Source organism: Cynocephalus volans, chromosome 11, assembly GCF_027409185.1.
Source record: "Cynocephalus volans isolate mCynVol1 chromosome 11, mCynVol1.pri, whole genome shotgun sequence".
Classification (NCBI taxonomy): Eukaryota; Metazoa; Chordata; class Mammalia; order Dermoptera; family Cynocephalidae; genus Cynocephalus; species Cynocephalus volans.
Window position 1 is genome coordinate 63,406,531 of NC_084470.1, and position 17,092 is coordinate 63,423,622.

The window sequence follows — 17,092 nt, forward strand, 5'->3', positions numbered from 1 at the left end:
ATCAGTAGGTCCTGACTTGGTTTTTTTGCTCTCCAGGTTGCTGTATAAAGCCATCGACTCAAATGCAGAGAACGTTGGCCCAGTCTACAACCACCGCGTGGAGATCTCCATCTTCTTCATCATCTACATCATCATCGTGGCTTTCTTCATGATGAACATCTTTGTGGGCTTTGTCATCGTCACATTTCAGGAGCAGGGAGAAAAAGAGTATAAGAACTGTGAGCTGGACAAAAATCAGGTTAAAGTCATACACTGTTTGGGCTTCTATCCCTTGAGCAAGAATGGGAGTGCCTTCTCTTTTGATTGCTTTCCCCCATGCCCAGAGAAGGGCGCCCACCTGCTATCTGCCCCTGGGGCTTGGGCCTGTTCAGAGCACGCTTTCAGCTAGTTTGAATTATCACTGCTGAGAGTTAAGTTCCCAGATACAGATCAGACTTTGTAATTGTGAAACCCATCCCCAGACCTGTTGGGGAGAAATCAAAGAATGTGTAGGCCACCTTCCATTGTCATAACCTACTGGTGCCAGCTCATAATCCTGTGGGGTGCTGTGGCCAGGGACCAGAAAATGCTCACTCAAACCTCACAGCCCCTACTGGGATAGTCTTTAATATCCACTTAAGACAGTTCTTAGCCTTGGTGCTGTTGACATTTTAGGCCATATGATTCTTTGTTGTGCCTCTTGTGCATTCACTAAATGCCAGTAGCACCTCCAGCAGTGACAACCAGAACATCTCCAGACATGGCCACATGTCCCCTGGGGGCAAAGTTACACAATTGAGACTGCTCCATTAGGGAGAAGCACCCCATAACAGCACAGGCAAAGTTGGTAACTTTAAACTTGGGACTAAGATTGCACCGGCATCATTCTTTCTTTATAGAGCAACTTGTTTTAGCCAATCTGGTGGAAGTAGGGGCCTTTGGCTCTGATTATGTGGTGTTGTCAGGGAGCTACAAGCCCCGCCTTCTGGCCCTGCTCTACCTGTACCGGCTCTGTGACTTTAGGTGTGTCCCTGCTCCCCTCTGGGGCTTGCTTCCTTACCTCTGAATCAAGAGTAGTAAGGAGTTGCTCTTCAGAGTTTCCTTTCAGCCCTTAAAAAGAGTCATTGAGATCGAGATTCTGTCCTGGTAGCTTCCCCCAGGGCCTCATTCAGTAGTGTCTGTTTTGATGATGACACACTAAGCAAGAATGATCTGGGCTTCCTGAGGGCAAGTGACCATGGCGTGATGAGGCAGCACCAGGCTGCAGCTGCACCTACTTGGGGAAATGTGAGGACCAGGCTGCAGCTGCACCTACTTGGGGAAATGTGAGGACATGCTGGCTTGGTTTTCAGGAAGCTTTTCCTTTGAGTTGTCAGGGTGTCCCTGCAGACTCCACCAGTTACAGAAAGGCCTGGCCTGGATCCTTGCCCACCCTAGGAAGATGAGTGTCAGGGCAAGGCCCAGGCTGGCCAGGCAGAACCAGTGCTGCAAGTGCATTGGCACCTGAGGTCCAGAACAAGCTTGAATCGGGGGCCCCTGGAGTCAGCACATGGGGTCAGAGCAGCTGGGTCCTGGACACAGGGCCTATCTGAAGTCTGCATCCAGAGCCACACAGGAAACCATGTCTGGGGCCTGGATGCTGGGCTGATGGCTCTCAGGGCTGAGGCTCCCTTGGGGCTTGCTGTGTAGGGTGGACCATCTCCAGAGCAAGTGGGAAAGACAGTCCTCTGGCTAGGCTTTGATCTGAGTTCAATCCAGCCACTATTACTGACCACATCTTGGGAATTCTAAAATGGACATGACAAGCTCCCGAGCCCCTAAGGCTCCTAGATGGATGCACAGATAGCTCCGCATAACACATTTGTGGTTAACACGTTGTCGTCCTGAGAGGGGTCTCCTGTGGGTCTGTCCTGGGGCTGCCAGTCTCAGGGGAGAGCCCAGCCCCCTTGGTTCTTGAGGATTTCTGTGCCTGTTGTTACATGGCTTCCTCTCCAGGAGGACAGCACAGACAGGAGAACTGTAGACATGGACTGAGTCCTCCCTCCTCTGTTATGCATGCACTGCGGGACCTCAGGAAGACAGCTAAAATCTCTGAACCACAGTTTTTAGTAAACACAATAGAATCAAAATGGGTACTGTGCTTACCCGTGTGAGGTTGCTGTGCAGATCAGAGGAGGTAATAGAGGTAGGGCCCTTTCGGCCACCCCAGATGGTGCTGGTGGCAAGGAAGGGTGGCTGCTTGTGGTCCTTTTCACCATCATCTCTGGTCCCTTCCGAGGAGGTACTGAGCGAGCTCTTTTCATAGCAGATGACCACTGTGTCCTCCTTCCCTAGAAGTGCTCAGAACCTGTTTTTGCCCTTTTCTGCCATTGCAGCGTCAGTGTGTTGAATACGCCTTGAAAGCACGTCCCTTGCGGAGATACATCCCCAAAAACCCCTACCAGTACAAGTTCTGGTACGTGGTGAACTCTTCGCCTTTCGAATACATGATGTTTGTCCTCATCATGCTCAACACACTCTGCTTGGCCATGCAGGTAAAAATGGAAACAGCTATGGGGGGCACGTCTGGGCGTTATGCACAGCCCCACACCCCAAATTCTGAGGGTGGAATGCTGCCCTCTGGCAAGAGGATGGGTTTGATTTTCTGATGAATCTGGGCTGTAGTTTAGCTAGAGTCACTTTCTGGCTAACACTTGTCCAGGTAGGAGTCTAAGACCACTATTTTGTTTAACAGACTGTACAATGTGGTGATAGGTGACATATCCATGGATCTTGAATGTGGCATTCAGTTCTGTAGATACTTGCCATGGGCCTCCTGTGGCCAATTAGTGGTTGAGAACTAAAGCTCTGGAGTTAGACTGGTGTTTCAGTCCTGATTTTACTCCTTAGCAGTTGGAGGACCTTGGGAAAGTTATTTGAATTCCCTGAACCTTGCTATCTTTATTGGTAAAACGAGGAAATCTACCACACCTATCTCAAAGATAAGGTTTATGTTAGATAATTCATGTCAGGTACTTTGATCTCAGCCTGTCACAGAGTAACACCCGATGTTGAAAAACAAAACATAAGTCACATTCCTGTCATCAGGTGGCTCTCAGTATGGCAGTGGGGAATTTTCCAGATTTGTGATATATTGAGTTTGACCTGAATTTTAGTTACTTCTTGCTTACATTGGAGCAAAGAATGTAACTCACTTTAACTGGCTAAGTCAGATTACAGTGCAGAATTAGCAGTGAACATTTTCAGAAGTTATGTTGTCTAATAGATATTATACTAGGACAGGAAACAAAGACCAAAGTCTAAATTCAGTTTTTGTATTGACCTTTAACAACTTGAGCAAATCAAACTAGCTCTCAGTGCTCCTGGAAAATGGGTCTAAAGACAGTCAAGGATAAATTCTCTGGTACTTCTCTTAATGTAAGAATTTTTCATATATGAAAGGACTGTATGCTGATATAGGAAAAAGTCAAGATAATACTGCCTTTTATTAAACACAGACCTAAGTGGCATAAAATTTATCCCTAACCAAATCCTACCTTTATTCATGGACGTTTTGGTGGTATCTGCATTGTGCCTTGGTCAAGGCCCTGAATATAAGCCCTGCCAGAAGAAAGGGTGAATTCCCTTTATCCTGAGCAGAAGAAATGAATATGTTTTTCCCTTTCATCATTCAATCATCCTCATCTTGTCACGGACCCCCTGCGCTTTGTGGAAGTTCACTGTGTGACCTTGCAGTGCTGGTCAAACCATGGGGAGAGAGTGCTAGACTGTGGAGGTCTCCTGCAGGGCCTCAGGGCTGGGGGCCTCCATCTGTGAGCACGTGGGTTCGCAGGCGAGTCTCTGAGAACTGTACCTCTGTTTTCATACACAGCACTACGAGCAGTCCAAGATGTTCAATGATGCCATGGACATTCTGAACATGGTCTTCACTGGGGTTTTCACTGTCGAGATGGTTTTGAAAGTCATTGCGTTTAAGCCTAAGGTGAGTTGCTGAACCCGTTCTTCAAAGGCTGTTGCTGAATCACCCCAGAGAAGCACCCGCTTCCTGTTAGTCTTGTGTTACTGAATTCTGCCGAGTTTTCTGGCTGCTAACTGGGTTACCACCTGAGAACATTAAAATCTGATTAAGGCGTCTGTCTACATAGGGGAAAATGAATCTGTAAAAACAAAACCTCATGAAAACAATTCTGCGAAAAAAGAAGGGAGGAGAGAATTGGGAATTTGTAGACTTGGAGATGGTTTTGAAACTTGACTTTCTGTTTCTAGAATAGCATGTGTCATGCTGTGTCAGGGAGACCTGTCTCTTATTTGAGCATTGGAGAAAATGATTGAACATACCCATCAGAGAGAATTTGGCCCTGATTTTACTTTCAGATTTCTAGCATAAAGACTTGCGTTTTATTTGTTCTTGGTCTGCGGCACCCTTTTCACCTTTTACGGAAAGTTCTAATGCCAGCGCAGGCCTCTCTCACAGTTTGTTGAATTTAGAAAAATTTTACTTGACTTTAAGACAAAACAAGACATGACATTTGTTAAACTGTATTGGACCAATCAGCATATTTTGTCTTCTTTGGGAGGAAGTGAATCCCTTTCCATGATCATCAGTGGCTGTAGTGTAGGAGGCAGTACAGCTCAGTGTCCAAGGGCACAGCTGTGCAACTGCACTAGGTTCTAATCCCCACTCTGCCACTTACTAGCTTAAGCAAGTTACTTAACTGTGCTGTGCCTCAATTGCCTCATCCAGAGAATGAGGATACAAATAGACCTGTTTCTTGGTGCTGTTGTGAGGAGTAAAGCATTGCCATATATGCAGTGCATAAAAGACTACCGTGCTGTGGCCTGTCAGCCGCTGCTCCTATTACCATCATCGTCATTGTCCCCACCAAGCAGCGACCTCCTCTCATTCTAAAACCATAGACAGAGGGGCCGAGTTGAGATGGACAGTGGGACATCTGACCCTCAGTTTCTTTCCTAGAATAGGCCCAGACTCTCAGAGAGTGACAGAGTCCAGTGACAAGTTATTTATTTGTGTGTAAGCTATCTGAGGACACTGATTTAAGTAAGACCTAGATTAAGAAATGGGATGGTTTTACAAACTACATAGTTACATGAAATTCTAATTCCAAACTGTTCCTTTCTTTAATTTGAATGAATTCCTGTGCAATCTTTATCAGATCTTTGTGGACCCTAAAGAAAGGACATTTGTAAGTGATTAATTGGGGTGATTGCAGTGGGTCAAATTTGGCACCTTGTGCATGGCCAGATGTTATCTACTGTGACTTGTCCACATCTGCCTACATAAACATTTCTTCCTTTTCCAAATTCATCTTAACTTCCTTTGAGATTTTAGTTTGCTTCCCTCTCTCCTTTACTTCTTTGAACAATATTTGTCTGGACTGATGGAAAAGGTTGCAAAGTAAGAACATTGAAAGCACTTGAGAAATGCACGTGGAACATGCGAGTATCTATGGAACATTTCCTAGATAACCTGTGCCATGAACATTTCCTAGATGCCTTGCCTGGTGATTAAGCTCTGAAGTTTTTGAAAGCTTGTTCGAGGCAGAAGAGAAAGCACACTCACAGTGTGTGTGTGTGTGTGTGTGAGAGAGAGAGAGAGAGAGTGAGAGCATATGTATGAGTGTGTGTGTAAGCATGCATGTGTGCATGTGTGCGTTTGTGTGAGTGTGTGTGCACATGTACACATGCCCTCTAGCAGGCCAGTGCATTGGTGGCTTGTAGCATGCTGCTTTGCCACCATTATCTCCGAACCTGGGAAGAGAATGAAGCAGGATGTGCACAGATGGGTGATACCAAGGGGAAATGAGTAGCTTATTTATAATCAGTACTTACAGATCAAAGTTTTTAAATGGGTGGTTTCCGCTAGAAATTGTGCTGCTGTAGTTTTACTCAGCAAGGTATTTTCCTACCATAAGACAACCCTCAAATTACAATTGAGAGAAATTGTAGAACAGTGGCAGTATCCCTACACCTGAAGAGCATTGTTGCTGTGCTCATCAAAGCCAGGGGAGAGTGATCTGATATTATTCAACACCTGGACAAGTGGGAAAGAATCAACTCACTCATAAGCAAAGCTCTTCTTAAATTTTTTCCTGGCCTTTTCTTCTTGTTCTCTTTGGTGTTAACAAGCCAAGCCCAGGCATGTGGTCTTTTCACACAGAAGACAGGGAAGCCCCCTCCTTCCTCGTCAGTGGGGTAGTCAGACTGAGGAATGACGTCAAGGCCACAGCGGGACGAATATTCCTAGGAGACATCCACGTGGACGGTCAGTCCCATCTCAGGGGAGTCTTTATCTCTTGTGAGGAGATGTGTGACAGGGTCTTTTGAGGCAGCTGCTCCACAGTGTGGGGCTCACCTTCAGCTCCTCTGTGAGGAGGGACAGTGTTGTAGTTGTTTTACAAATGCAGAAAGTGAAGTTAGAAATCCTTGCTGGGAGGTGAGAAGGCATTTCAGGAGGCAAGGGTTAAAAAGGTGACAAACCTGACCCTGAGGACTTCTTTTATATAGGGGAGCCCGACTGAGACATGGGGCCTCCCAGGAGAAAGCACATGTAGAGTGTCTTGGTCCAAGAACAGGTGAGGTGAGATAGCCCAGCATCTACAAGCAGGGAGGGATGAGAGGGCCGGGGTGGGGATAGGAATCCTGAGCTGGGAGCTTCCCTGGCGGGGAGATGTCTCACTTCAGAGAGAGACTTGTTTTTGAGCAGTGTCAAGCAGTAGAGGGTGATGAGAAGCCAGAGAGCTGAACAATGAGGGAGGAGCAAGCAGCTTATTGAGATGATTGTATTGACTCCCCAAGGGCAAACCCACCCGTTGGGCGTTACCCCTGTGCCCTGTGGCTTGTGCTTGCAGCTTGTAGTTGACTATGTGCTGTAGGGTTTTGTTTTGTAAAGTAGGCCGTTATTTAGGTAAGTGACAGCCCTGTTACCCTGACCTTTCTCTCCAGTACCCTCAGGGGAAGCTGCTGGAATTCTCCAATGAATTCTCTTACTCCAAGGAAGGAGATTCAGGAAGAAGAGCCTTTTCCAAAAACTGGTTCCAGCGGATATAAAGAGTTTTTATGTGGCATGAGAAGGGCCTGGTCTGTCCGGGGCTCTCTCCTTGTTCCTCTGGATGTCACCATCTGGTATTTCATCCACGACGTGTTCCAGGCCGGGCTACCTGCTGTGCTTGTAGGCTTTTTCCAGTGAGCTACGCTTTGTTCCCAAGTCGTAGTCCTCACAGCGTTTGGTCTTGACTCTAACCTGAAAATGTCTAATTTACACTCCTAGCCTCTTGGGCTTGGAAAAAGGAAAGAGAAGCCGAGTTTGGGGAAAGAAGAAAGTATTTTGGTGCTGTCCTCATGCTTCTGTTCAGAGCTGACGCACAGTGGCACTAGGTCATCTGGTCCTATCTGCCTCCCAGGACAGTGCTCACTGCTCCAGGGTCCCTGGCAGGAGTTGGGCTTCTTAGTAAAGTCTGAGAGCAAAGTTAGTAAACTTAGTAAAGTTCCTAAAGTACATTCTCCACCTTTTGGAAAGAGAACCTGATACTGTTTTCTCAGTTCTTCAGTGATCACATCTATTCTAGCTTATTTTTCATGTCAAATAACCCTTGAAACTAAACATTACTGTCTTTGGAACTTTCCACTGGGCTTCTCAACGGGCTCCATCCTCTTACCCTGTTCCTTCAGTATCGAGGTCTCCCAGACCTCACTCCTGGTCCTCTTCTCACCTCATAAGATGCATGTGTGCCCAGGGCATCAGCAGCCACCTCTCTGTCCCAGCCAAACCTGCATTGCCCTCCTCTGCTGGGCTGTCCTACTGCCTGCCTTGTCAATGATCTCCCTGTGTCTGGCCTCAGACCTTTCCATTCATCTTCCACCTACTCCCCAAAGCTGACCAGGCTACTCTTCAAGTGAAATTATTGCTTGAGGAAAAAAAATATGGTTTTCTTAGACTAATATTCAAAGTCCTGCACAAAACACTGGCCCAGGTACGTTTCTGGCTCACTTCCTGTCACTCCCTCCCTGCCATTTCTTCTCCCCCACCCACTCCCCAAGTGTTAACATGCTAGACCTTTCCATGCCCTCGTGCCTCTGTCTGGGAGCCCTTCTTTCTCTTCATTATCCTTTGAGGCCCATCCAAAATGTTACCCCCTCTGTGACGCCATCCCCACCAGCCCAGCTGGAGTGAGCCCTTCCCTTCACTCATGCGCTTGTTCGACGCTTCTCCCTGCACGTCCTTGTTATTGGCCCTCCTCCATGTCTGCCTCTCCATTCCCTGATGAGCAGCTGCTTGAGGGCACAGGCCAAGTCTTTTGTCCCTGGGTCCACAGTGCCTCACGTGCTGCCTGCCATGTGGTCGTTACTCAGTAGAAACTGGGGGGATGAAGAAAGGAATAGATGCATGAGCCTGTAGGGGCAGCCTGTTGGCATGAGGTGGCTCTCACTTTTCTATCACGGGATATTTGGCTAGAGCGGAGTGGCCAAAGAGGAATACGTTTTCCCTTCAGTCCCCACTTGACCTTTGGAAAGGTTTATGCTAGTTAGAAACCTGTCAGTTACAGCTTCTACCAAAAGTTGGCACTGGGGGTCATCACTTGGGTCAAACAGTACCCGAGTAATCCCTTCCAGAAATTGGTAAGTGATCTGGCTGCCAGGGTAAGAAAAAAAAAAAAAAAGGTAGGTCATTTATGTAGGCGTCTTCAGATCTGCAGATGAGAGTGACTCAAGCAGGAAGAAGAACCTGGACTTGGACTGCTTTTCTCATTTTCCATATACAACCATTTCATAAACATTGCCCCCTTACCATGTGCCAAGCCTGTGCTGTACTTTGGCTAAAGGTCCAGGAATAGTCAGGGCCTAGTCTCCGCCTTCCAGGAGCCCATTGTCAGGCTGGTGATAGACATTGACAATGACAATAGGGTTCTTAGAAATAATGGAGCTTTCTGGCCCTAAGGCCCACGTTAGTCTGGTTTATGATTTTAAATTTCCAGAGTCGGAAATGTTTCCGAGTAATAAATGTTAGTGTATGTGGCCGACTTGCTTGGTCTTTTTAGGAAGGTGGAGCTGGACAAAAAAATAATATAAATTTGACTGATGGTTCTACTGGAAAGGCCCTGGCCTCAGAATACAGTTGTAGAAAATGTGGCCATGGGCCAGGAGGAGAGATGTGGAGATGGGCCCTCTGTTAGGAGGCTGTGTCTGATCTTCTGGTTACTAAGATGTGGTGGAGCTTTTGGTGGGGAAAGGATGGGGGAGCTGAGTCATGCTCACTTGACAATGATGTTATTACATAGGAGGCTACTAAACAGGGAAGCAGTGTGTGGGCAGAAAGGGAGGGCTGGCATCTTCTGCCTCCCCTGGACTCCTGTCAGAGGCACTTGGTCAGAGCCTGTGATTCCAGCCACCTGCAGCATCTCAAGCCTGCTGTCGCCTTGATTAGAGGGATTAGAGGTGTCAACTTTTAGTCCATAAACCATTAGGTTTTTGGCGTAGTTCTGTGAGTATGAGGGGTTTTCTGGAGAGAGGGTTGATGAGATTGCCAAAAAGTCGTAGGACCTAAAAGAGGTGTTAAGCCCCTGTCATGTTGATTTAAAGGCATTCTATCCCCCACAGTGCACCCGAATTGCCTCAGTGGGGAATAGCTTGGAGGCTGATGGGAATGACCCAGAGGCAGGCGTATTATCTTCCTGGAGAGAAAGAGAAGTTGTTCAGGAATCAAGTCCCAAAGAAGGTGTGAGGGGCTGGTGTCTAGTGCATACATGATGGGTTTGGCCTCTGGTGAGTCGGGGCAGTGACAGGAGAGAAGCAGAGTAGGTGGCACAGACACAGCAGGACCCATCACGTGTTGCAGCAGGAGACAGGAACACTTGGCCTTCACTGCTCTGTTCCTACTTGGGAGGCCTCAGTGCTGCTAATGACCAAGCATTTGATTAAGGCATAAATTCCTCCCTGGAGAAAGGAAGGAGCACCATGTTCACTTTAGTGTTTGACCTGCTGTTAAATCTATGAAGAAAAGAGCAGGTTCTGCCCCTCAAAATAGTCTGCGGCACAGCCACCCATCAGAGAACTTCTTGTTAGCCATTGTCACAACAATATAGATGAGTTGTAAGCGGCCCCAGCCTGCTCACAACTGTATACATCAGCTGCAGCACTGAGCATGCCGAGTCAGCTGACCTTCATGTTGGGAGACCCTCGATGGAAGAAGCAGTGTGTTCCTTTACGTCCCAGTGCTAGCTCTTCATCTCGCCTGTGACCCGCTTACTGAGTACCACTAGTCTAGACCTCAAAGACGGCCCATCTTTTTGCCAGCCAAGAACCAGGAATTCATGAAAAGAAAAGCCAGAAGGTGTAAGCTGTGGTATTTTTTAAATAGACCTTCCCATTAGACTTTTATACACAGATCATCAGATTTGCTGCAAATTAACTCCTTGTGTTAACTTATTAGACTGCTGAAAGAGGAATCTGAGAGGGTAAAGTGTGAGAGAGGCACTATGATTGTACGGAGTTGGGGGAGAGTTTAAAATGGGTAAGAAATCACGCAGTTGGGTGGGGTAATCTTATTTAAGGTGAAATTAAAAAAACAAGTCATCAGTGTCATAGCTCTCCTGCAAATGTACCTGCAATGATTAATGGTAACTAGAATCAACATCCCTATTCCAGTTACTAGGACCGTCAGCACATCCACATTTTCCATAGAGTCACAAAAGGCTATGGCTCTGCAGTTGCTTCCTCTGGGCCTGTGTTTGATCACAAGTTCCTGGGATCTGACACTTCAAAGTACCTTCTGTTCTGGTTTTCTTAATATGACACTAAATGTACCCAGTTGTAAGCATGCTGGGCCCCTTTTATGCAATACAGACCTGAATTTTTTTTTCCAAAACATGTTCTGACTTTTTGAGAAGACAGTTGATTTATAGACAGAGTAGTTGACCTTGACAGTCCATCCTTTGTAACCAGAAGCCTCCTGGCTCAGTGTGCAGTACTTCCTCACCACCCCCTCTGATTGAGGGCTTCCCAGGGGTGTCAGGAGACAACAGGCACTAATTTTTTAGCACCTACCATGCTAATCCCAGAAGAGATGTAAAAGGTATGGCACGTACATATGGATTTGCAAGTCATGATTGTGGGGGTGTTGTGCCTTCAGAATTGTCACAAGATGAGAGGACCTGAAAAAATGAGATCCAGGCAAAGCTGGATGACGAGTAGGGTGCAAGGTGGTGGAAGAAAGAGATGTCACCACATGTCAAGCACCAATTGGGCTCAAGGCTCTGGGCTAAATGTTGGAGTTGGTGCAGGTGGGGACAGAATAAACAGCACATCCTTGTCCTCAGAGGGCTTTCGGTCAGGCAGACCTGCAGACAGAGACCCAAAATTCGGTGATCAAGACATGAGAGAGATGCAGAGTCAGCATGATTGGGTGTGGGCAATGAGGAGGGGCTGAAAAGGGTCCATTGAGGAGCTGGCATTGGTCTGACCTTGAAGAAGGAAGTGAATTTGAGCCACTGGAGTTGGGATGGAGAGGTTAGGATTGCAGAGGTATCAGGAGGTAGGGAAGCACCCGGTGGTGTTTCTCAGGGAGGGAAGCTTCCTCTTAGCCTGGAGGATGGAGAGGGAGGAGAAGAGCAAGAGTTGAGGCTGAAGGAGTCTGTGGGCAATTTGGGCTTCCTTTGAGGGCGGTGGAGCCCTTGAACACACACTCGTTCCTTCAGTACTCTTCCTCTCTAGAACCTGCCGTGGCTTCCCCATGCTGAGCCCCCACCCCACAATCATAACTGGGTTTCTTGCCTCAGTGGTGTACAGCGGGCCCTGTGCATCACAGTGCCCATGTCCCTGTCAGCCCTTACTGCGCATCTGTGGCCACTAGACCGAGAGCTCTTTGAGGACAGAGCCTTGTCACACTCACGGGGCACAGCCTTTGTAATACAAGCTGGATGGGGAGGATGGGGGAGGCTGCTCATCTGTTTCAAGGGGCACAGAAAGGAGAACATGTGAAATGCCTGGTGCCAGGGCTCTTTACGTGGAGGAGGAGAAGCAAGGCGGGTGACTGGAGCTCTGCAGGAGTGGGATGGCCTTCCTCTTCTGTGCTGCCAGGCAGGGTTGCCAAAATGCCCTTTCTGTCCTGCAGGTATTCTGCTTGGTTTGGTGCTGCTGAGCACGACGGGGCTGTGTCATGTGCACACGTGTGTGTGTGTATGTGTGTGTGTGTGTGTGCGTGCATGCATGCATTCTCCCTCACACATACAGAGGCACAGCCACTCCTCTGTGTCCCTTTCCACCAGTGGACAGTATTGTTGCCTCCCTTTGGCTTTCCCACCCCACCTGGTTGCCATGGGTGCTGCAGGGACTCAGATGTGTCCCCATCTGGTCCGTGTGATGTCTCATTATTCATGCTCATAAACATCTGCCCCTGCCTGCTCTGTCCAGGGGTATTTTAGTGACGCCTGGAACACGTTTGACTCCCTCATCGTAATCGGCAGCATTATAGACGTGGCCCTCAGCGAAGCGGACGTGAGTATGCACCTGGCGTGGTGCCGCCTATGTCCTGTCTCCTCTGTCTGTGCACATTCCGCTCCCTGCCTTGCCGTGGCATCACCTGGACAAGTCACAGATCCTGATCACTTGAGCAAAACTAGGACTTTCCTAAGGAAAGTGGTGGGAAAGAAACCTTTTAGGATAGAGCCTTATCCCAAGGCCTTTGTAAACACAAGTCACCTTTTGGAGAACAGACTTTCTTGCACCATTTACCCCAGTCACTAGTAGGCAGGGGAAGATAGGGTGTGTCTCATTGTTTTTATTTGCTGTGTCAGAAGCAATACACAAAGTGATGTATCTATAACATGTTTATTTTAGGGTGATGTTTCAAGTAACCGGGTGGCATAATGCTGCAGTGTTCCCCCTTTATAACACTGTCCTTTTCTTCTTTTTCCTGTTGTGCTTCTCTCCTCTGTGGCTTCTGAATGCTTGCCCTAACAGCACTATTTCACTGATGCATGGAACACTTTTGATGCCTTAATTGTTGTTGGTAGCGTCGTTGATATTGCTATAACTGAAGTGAATGTAAGTAGCAAACTTTGTGTCCTATACTGTGATTGTTTTCGTTAAGTCTGTCATACGAGAGATTAAGTCTGACATACAAGAGCCCTACCTGTGAATCTCCACACAGTTTAGAAATCCAGATGCAAAATTTTTAAAAAAATTCCTTAGTCTTTATTTTTTATTTTTATTTCAAAGGATAATTTGTAGTCTCCCCTTTCTTACCCCATCTCCATCCCCTTCCCCTAAAAAAAGAGTGGGGAAGTAAATGTAGAATTGCCATTTTGAGACTAAAGCAATATTTTAAAAGATCTCATTAAAGTTTTAAGGACTAGGAGTCCATTGTGTCAGTATGTGAACATTGTCACTCATTAGCTGTGTGACCTTGGCAGGTCACCTGACTGCTCTGTGCCTCAGTTTTTCCAGCTATAAAATGGGGCTAATAACGTGTGTCCTTGTACCCACAATGGTTCTGTGAAGGCACAGGAGGGAGGCCCCATGGCCAGGCCCTCACCTGTGTCCTGGAGAGCATCCCACGCTTTAGTTCCCCGAGGAGCAATGCCAATGCCCAGGACCAGGGACAGGAGGGCCAAGTACTTGTCACGTAGAGGATGCTGGCCCTCCACTGTAGCATTCATCTGAATCATTTGACGAGGGAACAAGTGCAGTGGCAGCATGGGACATGGAGCACTCCCCTCAAGGAGAGTCCTGAGAACCCCCTGCAGAGTTAAGAGGGCCTTCTGGGCCGGCCGCGTGGCTCACCTGGGAGAGTGCGGAGCTGGTAGCGCTGCGGCCGCGGGTTCGGATTCTATATCGGGATGGCTGGTGCGCTCACTGGCTGAGCACAGTGCAGACCGCACTGTGCCGAGGGTTGCGATCCCTTTACTGGTCAGGAAAAAAAAAAAAAAGAAGAGGGCCTTCTGCCCGGCCCCCCTTGGGGCTGACCCCGGCCTGAACCACAAGGTCTGAAGCTAGCAGACAGGGCCCCATCCACATGGCCTGTCCCTGGCTCACGAGCAAGACTCAGTGGGTGTCCAGTGTGTGCCGGCTTGCGCAGAACCTTTGAGGGGACACGCGGAGCATGGGGAGAGATTGCCGTGAGCACTGGCTTCTGCTCCCCTTACCAGTCCAGCCCCACCCCCGCCCCAGCGCACCACCTGGCTGGCATCTGCAGGACCGAGGATCATGAGGTCCATCCTGGTGCCCAGACAGCCTGCACCAAGCACGCATTTGTGGTCCCTTCATGCCACCTGTTTGGGGCCAGGCTGATTCTGGTGTGGGAATAGTGAGACAGCCACCAGCCTGGCAATTCTAAGACCTGGCAGCTCTAGCCTTAGTTCAAAACAGGCTTGGACCCAGGCCTCAGTTTCCTCAAGGATCAAATGGGGTGAATAATATTTGCCCCTGCACCCCGCCTCACAGATATACTATGGTGATGAAGTGATCTGAATATTTGTGAAAATTCTTGCTAAAAAAACCAAAGTGTTAGGGAGATACAAGGGTATTTTTAAGTATAGGTTTGCTATGTAATAAGTGAAATGGACTGTAAGACATCATGTCCACGAGGGTATGATTTAACCCTCATCACACCTAAATTCATGCCAGGGCAAGATACTAAAATGGTGTTTTACTAACGTAGATACATACATCCCCCCACCTCCTGAAGCCATGACTTCTGCAAATCCTGTTTTATGTGAAATATTCGATAAATCAACTAAGATGGCCATTCATGATATGTAAATGATGATTGGTCATAAAATAATCTGGTATAAGTGGGAGAACAGCAGGTCCCTAACTGGGCTGCCCTGGGCTTTCTCCCAAGTTCATGGCAGGACATCTGCCTGCTTCATCATCTCTCAACATACAGTTCTTCCAACCTGCATCGAGGTATACTTACCTGAAAATTCTGGAACAGACCTAATGTAAGTCAGAGACGGTCCATAATAGAAGTGAAAATACGATAAGCTACCATCTCAGCAGGTCTTCCTGGAGCTCGGTGCTTCAGGTGTTGTGCAGGTGGCAGATGTAAATGCTTGTGTCTAGGTACCAGGATGGGGCCGAGGTTTGCTCACCAAGTGAACATGCAGCTTTCTATGCCTGACCCACCTGCTGGCTGGCAGGTGCCCATGCACTCAGGGACAGCATGCCCCAGCATCCTGGCTGCTTCACGTGTGCTGGGGCTGGCCCTGCTCCTACTGTGCCTGTCCCCTCCAGCCAGCCTTGCTTGTCAGCGTCTCATTGTTGTCCTGCTTGACCTTGCATCTGTCAGGAAGGGCGCAGGTTCACACTAAAGTCTGTAGTTAGCATTTGACACAGGATGTCTATACAAGACAGGCTTTCATGAGCCCATCTCTGGCATTCTGTTAGACTCAAAGTCAAGCTGGTGAATCCCTTACTGTGCTTTCAGTCAGTGACCTTTTCCCTGGTCAGCTGTAGCCTGAGACTGACTGCTCCTCAGCCACAGCAATGCCAATTCCCACCCTGGGCCAGTAGAATGCCACCTTAGGAGATGTCATGGTTTCTCCACTGGGCCTTGGCACAGAGAGAATGCTCAAGGCCGCTTCTTATTTATTCCACCTTTCAACGCCTGTTTACTGGGCATCTACCATTCGTAAGCCTTGGGCTAGGCTCTGGGGAGACACGAAGATAAAAAAGACTGGGTAAGCTTAACCTCTGATGAGATAAATATGTAAGAGTGAAACTGCTGATTCCTACATTCTCCCCCTACCCTCTCCCAACACACATGGGGTTCCCCAGGGCAGTGGTGCACATCACATCCTTGGTGGCCTTGTCCCCTGAGCTCCCAGGTCAGCTGAGCATGAACACCCTTGGTCCATTGTTGGCTGGTTTAGCTGCCATAGTCATCATTTTTTGCATTGTTTAAGCTGCTGTGCTCTCTCCCCCAAACTCTGCTGATTTTTCTTTCTGTTGCCTAATTGATTTTCATGTTGGTTTTATTTTTAGAAAATTGTAGCGGCAAGTACATATAAACATATATACGGAGAAGTCGTTGTTAAAGCAAAAGCACTTCTAAAGACTGTATACTCATTTTTGGCTTCCCCAACTTTGGGTTTCACTGAGTTTCACAGGATGTGTTAAGGATTGGTCACGGTCATCTAAATTGTTTCCCCTCCCATAGATTGTTGTCTGTACCCTCAGGCCTGAGCTGGGGCCATCTTGGTCGGTCACACTTGGCTCTGTGACTTGCCAACATAGTCTTCAAGATGAATCATCTGGCCTGGACATGAGAAATCAAGCTTGCATTTGTATTCTTTGCAGAAACATTTTGGATGGCCCTTTGCAGTGTCCTGCCTGCATGCTCACCTGGCCCGCTTCACCCTGCTGTCCGCCTCTCACTTCCCCCCACCCAGCTATGTTCATGGTTTGGTAGCTCTTGTAGCTTGTCTCATCACATTTGGTCGTAACATCCCCAGGCTGCTGAAATGTCAGATGATGACCTGTGGGCCCACTTTTGCCCCCTCTTCGATGCCTGTTTGTTCCTTGAATGTTGAAATGACCCAGCAGTGTGTTTTCCCTAGCCCGGGGATGGCTGTTGCTGACATTTAGTCTTTTTCCTTTATCATTATTGCCTGGGAGGCAAAATGCTTGCTTAGAAGCCATGCCTGCCTAGTTATTACTTATCAAAGAACATGTACAAAGTCAGTTGGGAGCTCACTCCCAGAGACCCAGGAATCGTCCCTGCCTTGTCAGGCACCCAGTTTGGACAGGCCAATAGCTTCACTCAGCTTCTTGTACTGAACCTACAGCCAGGTTGTTCAGCTGCCACCTCATATGCTAACCCTTTCCGAGGAGCTTTTCATGAAGGCATTGGTTGTGGACACAGATCCAACAACCCCAAATAAAGAAGCCCCTGCTCCCAGAGGTGTTACATGTCAGGTCAGAAGTCCTCAGAGGGAGGCTCCCCCGCAAAACTGGGTCCTCACGGATGCTTCAGGTTAACTGGCCTGACTATTCTGGGATGCTGGTTTGCTTCCTGTCTGAGTCAGAAAACTGCATTGTCTCAGCTCTTCCAGGCACAGATGGAAATTAATACAGAAAATATGGGCTAATTCCATTG

At 47.9% G+C, this 17,092-nt stretch overlaps 1 protein-coding gene across 3 annotated transcripts in view; it reads left to right on the plus strand.

Annotated features, from left to right (window-relative positions):
• The window catches only part of CACNA1D (calcium voltage-gated channel subunit alpha1 D), a 300,823-nt gene that overhangs the window by 239,261 nt on the left and 44,470 nt on the right, over positions 1 to 17,092 (plus strand). For all 3 annotated transcript variants that reach the window (XM_063113920.1, XM_063113921.1, XM_063113919.1), the window contains 4 exons: positions 37 to 238; positions 2,355 to 2,513; positions 3,851 to 3,961; positions 12,406 to 12,489. In XM_063113920.1, coding sequence (XP_062969990.1) covers positions 37 to 238; positions 2,355 to 2,513; positions 3,851 to 3,961; positions 12,406 to 12,489 — 556 coding nt within the window. The remainder of the gene's footprint in view (positions 1 to 36; positions 239 to 2,354; positions 2,514 to 3,850; positions 3,962 to 12,405; positions 12,490 to 17,092) is intronic.